The sequence below is a fragment of the Austrofundulus limnaeus genome, unplaced genomic scaffold, assembly GCF_001266775.1.
Source record: "Austrofundulus limnaeus strain Quisiro unplaced genomic scaffold, Austrofundulus_limnaeus-1.0 Scaffold64, whole genome shotgun sequence".
In the NCBI taxonomy this organism is placed as follows: domain Eukaryota; kingdom Metazoa; phylum Chordata; class Actinopteri; order Cyprinodontiformes; family Rivulidae; genus Austrofundulus; species Austrofundulus limnaeus.
Genome location: NW_013952466.1, coordinates 1,736,698 through 1,740,577, shown reverse-complemented (window position 1 = coordinate 1,740,577; position 3,880 = coordinate 1,736,698). Strand labels below are relative to the sequence as shown.

The following is a 3,880-nucleotide window of genomic DNA, read 5'->3' as shown; positions in this document are numbered from 1 at the left end:
TGTGTGTGTGTGTGTGTGTGTGTGTGTGTGTGTGTGTGTGTGAGAGAGAGAGAGAAAGTCTCTGCATGGGAGCAGGCTGTGGTCAAAGTACTGCTAGTTTAACACACCATAAGTAGGAACTTGTCTTTGTCATTGGTATTATACAAAATATATGCGTAAACACACAACACTGCTATTTCTGCAGCCACAGTTGAGAATGTGAATTGAATTCTTTTACTGTAACACAAATCTTTACAATTCATTTTGTTGTTACTCTGTTGTTGTATAAACTTCAAATGAATTGTGAAATTGATGCTACAGTGTGTTCTGCTTCTCTGACAGAGGACTCCTCAGGAATGGAAATGGACCACATGCTTACAGTGTCCATGGTGCCTGATGCTTTAGCTCTTGAGAAAGGTATTGGCTGAGTTTGGCTTTGGATCAGTCTATCACCACGGGGCTTGGATAGACTCTGCATGCTCATTGTTCGTTTACTGTTACAATGCACTGTTTGTTTGTTGCGTGTTTATTCACAGTGCGTTAGCTTGCCAGCTATTTCCCTTCCTCTTTACTCTTGCCTGTGGTCTTCATGTTGTTTCTTCTGTTGGACGGTTGGCTTGCTTGGTCTTGGTTCATCACTGTGGTTTTGGATCRTTTCTGTTCTAGGCTGTTTTCAATCACTTTTATTCCAAAAAACCTCACTGCATTACTAAGCTACAGAGAATGCTCTTGCTTAAAGTTTCACTCTATTTCTGTGCTGTGTAAAATGGCTTTGTTATATAAATTTTAGCTTCAACCAAGCACCCGCTGAATAAAAATATAAAAGCTTCAGAACCTGGTTGATATTAACATTTTCATTTTGGTGTTTTACTACTACTATTGGAATGCCTTCAGAAGTCAAATGCAAAGGTACATTGAACTTTAAAATATTGTCTTAGTGTTTTTCTTTGCCGTGCACTGAGCTGGTGGTATTTGTGTGGACCATGATGTAATGCCAAGGTCCACTGGTGTAGCACGGGACTAAAACTGTGCTGAAAGGGGAAAGAGCTCGTAAAATTTCACCCACTAAGACCCTACACATCTGTATGGGTTGGAGACATATGAAATGGTTGTTGTCACACATGGAAACTACGAGTAGCGAAAACACAGCTTTGACTGTTGGTTGCTTACAAAATGAGCTCACACATCTGGTCAGAATTAATTAAACAACTCTGACATCCTTGTTGCTCAGTCTTTGTGACCATTGCAGAGGAGGAAAGAAACTCAGCTTTGTATGAGGGGGCAAATACTGTCAATCTGTTAATCTATTGTTTTTTCAACTTATGTGCTTCTTTGAAGAAATGTTTATAAAAACCACATTGCCGCCATCTACTACTTCCACTACCACCACCACTACAACCACCATGACCACAACAACCACCACGACGATCCCACCTCCAGATACTAGAGTGGCCAACAGGGGACCTTTATCTGAGTTTGATCTCAGTGGGAAGAAGCGCTTCACAGGTACTCATCGTCCATCAAAAGTCATTAATTTTTGTGGTCTTTCACCAAAAAAGACACCTGCAATCCTCACTATGTTGCATTTATGTGGTAGTCCTGTCAAAAACCTCTTCATTATGCTAGCAAAGTTCAAGCATTTTTCTGTCACACACGTCATGGCACCACGCCCCCCACTTTGGGGGAAGAGCTAGGTAGGACATCTGACTTTTTCTGACTCTTACCCACATTGTGGCCACATGTTCCCATTGAGTAGAGCATTAAGGAGACGCTAAATGGTTGTAATCAATTTAGAAACATGCAAACAAATTAGAGAATTTGTTTAAAACTTCCTGGAATGTGTAAGCAGTGCAACAAAACTTCAGTGTTGAAAGAAACCTGGCAACAGAGGTCCAGATATGCAAGACTAATAAGCTCCTGAGCCCAATATTAAAACTGGCATTTGCATTGGAAGGTTGGACCCAAAGATGAGCTAAAATAACAGTAAATATTGGACAATGATTTGCCAGAAAACACCAGGAATGTTTAAAGGGAAACAAAGATCCGTGTTCTGTTTATGGCTTATTTTTACAGCCACAAGCGTCCAAAAGAACTCGATACTGTTGGTTTGATGTAATCTTTTCCAGAAGGAAGCCTCGAGTTCCCAACCCTGGATCTTTGGTTTTCCTTTATGAACGAAACATCTTTGTCAGTGGGAACACTAGGTTCCCATGTAAACAATAAATCGGAACTTTATTTATTTCATGACAAACAAACCGTTTTCCAGTGCCTAAAAGTCCAGAGTGAGGGTTTACCAATGCATTCTCTATGATGGTTTCCTTTAAAGAGCTAGACTCAGCACAGACAGCTCAAATATTCCAGAAATACATTTTTTTTATCCAATAGTTGTGGTCTTTATTCAAAATACAAAAACTAAACCTTACTGTTTTTGTTGCTGTGCTCATGATTGATCTCTGAGTCACACTTTGATGTGTTAATATTTGTTGAGTGTGTGTTAATTAAGGTTTTCTCAGTGCTGTTAATACAACAGGCTCTGTTCCCTTCTGTGGCAGAAAAATATGTTTAAATGTTCATCTTGGCAGGATCCAACCGTTGCCTGAGTTTCTTTTACAAACCAAACATAGTTGTGCACCAGTATTCCAAGGTTCTGTAACTAAATTGACTTCGACACGTGAAATTGCTTCATTGCAGTTCATTTAAAATGGTAACGTGGCTCCTGCTTCAGAGGATTTGAGTGGGATAAAGCTCTTTGCACAGTCAGGATAATCAGAGTTAAGGTTTATGTCTGACGAACCTACAGCGATGTGGGCTGCTTCAGCTTGTAATTCTTGAGTAACTGCTCTGCTTTTSTGTTACAGACAGATTGAATGCATATTGTCACAATCGTTTTATTTTGATTTCTAGTTGAAAACTTTTGCATTTAAATGTCAAAATATTTATAGGAGACGCAGTTGCATTACCATATGAAAGCCATTATTCTGCCATAAGTCTAAAATGAAAATCATAAAAAATAATAGCGCTGATCTCAGCAGAAGATGAATCTCTTGGCTCAAATCAGAGACTTCCTTTCCCCTGTTTTTAGTCTATATTTATACTTTTGGGCCCTGCTCAGGCCTGAACACGGCCAAGCTGAAAATGTTATGACCGGGAAAAGAAGAAACCCCTCAATTCGTCTTGTTTAGTCTTTGAAGATCAACAACGGGGTCATATTTTATTTTAAATCTCGCACAACCTATAAATTAAATAACTGTTTTCCTGCCCTCAGCTCCCCATGTGAACTACATCCAGAAGGATCCAGGTGCTCCCTGCTCCCTAACCGAGGCTCTGGAGTACCTTCAGTTCGACATCCTGGAAGACGTGATAAAGAAGGACAGCATGGCAGCCAATCAGAATCAGCCTCCTAAACACAAGCCTCATAACCTCACAGTGGTGGCCATGGAAGGCTGTCACTCTTTTATCATCCTGGACTGGGCTCAACCTCTGAAAGATGATATGGTCTCAGGTAAGMAAGGTTTTCTTTTGCCAGAACAAAAATTGCACACCAACACATTTTCAGTTAGTTGCACAGAAAAAAAAAATGATGTGAATCAATGCAAACAAAAACTAATAATTTATTTGCTTCTATTTRCTAGTGAGTCCTATTGGAGTCTTAATAGCACTGATGTATTAAATCATCTTTATCTTCATCTTGTCTTCTTGCCTATTAGCAATGGTGTTTACAAGTAGTGAATATTTTGTGGTTGATTCAGATTTAGACTTATTTTCAGAGTTGTAAAGTAACTAAATGATAGCGAACAGAAACAGAAAACTAACAGAAAACTCTGATAGCGTATTATTTTGTACACAAACAAATCATGTCACACTCCAGCAGGACATAATCATTCAAATAAAAGAACTGTAC

The 3,880-nt window shown here is 39.2% G+C and overlaps 1 protein-coding gene across 1 annotated transcript in view; it reads left to right on the top strand.

The window, feature by feature from the left end:
* Positions 1 to 321: 321 nt before the first annotated feature.
* Positions 322 to 3,880, top strand: part of LOC106518635 (fibronectin type III domain-containing protein 1) — a gene marked incomplete at its 5' end in the record, with an annotated part of 17,087 nt that continues 13,528 nt past the window's right edge. The window contains 3 exon segments of the mRNA XM_014009997.1: positions 322 to 396; positions 1,318 to 1,485; positions 3,245 to 3,481. Coding sequence (XP_013865451.1) covers positions 336 to 396; positions 1,318 to 1,485; positions 3,245 to 3,481 — 466 coding nt within the window.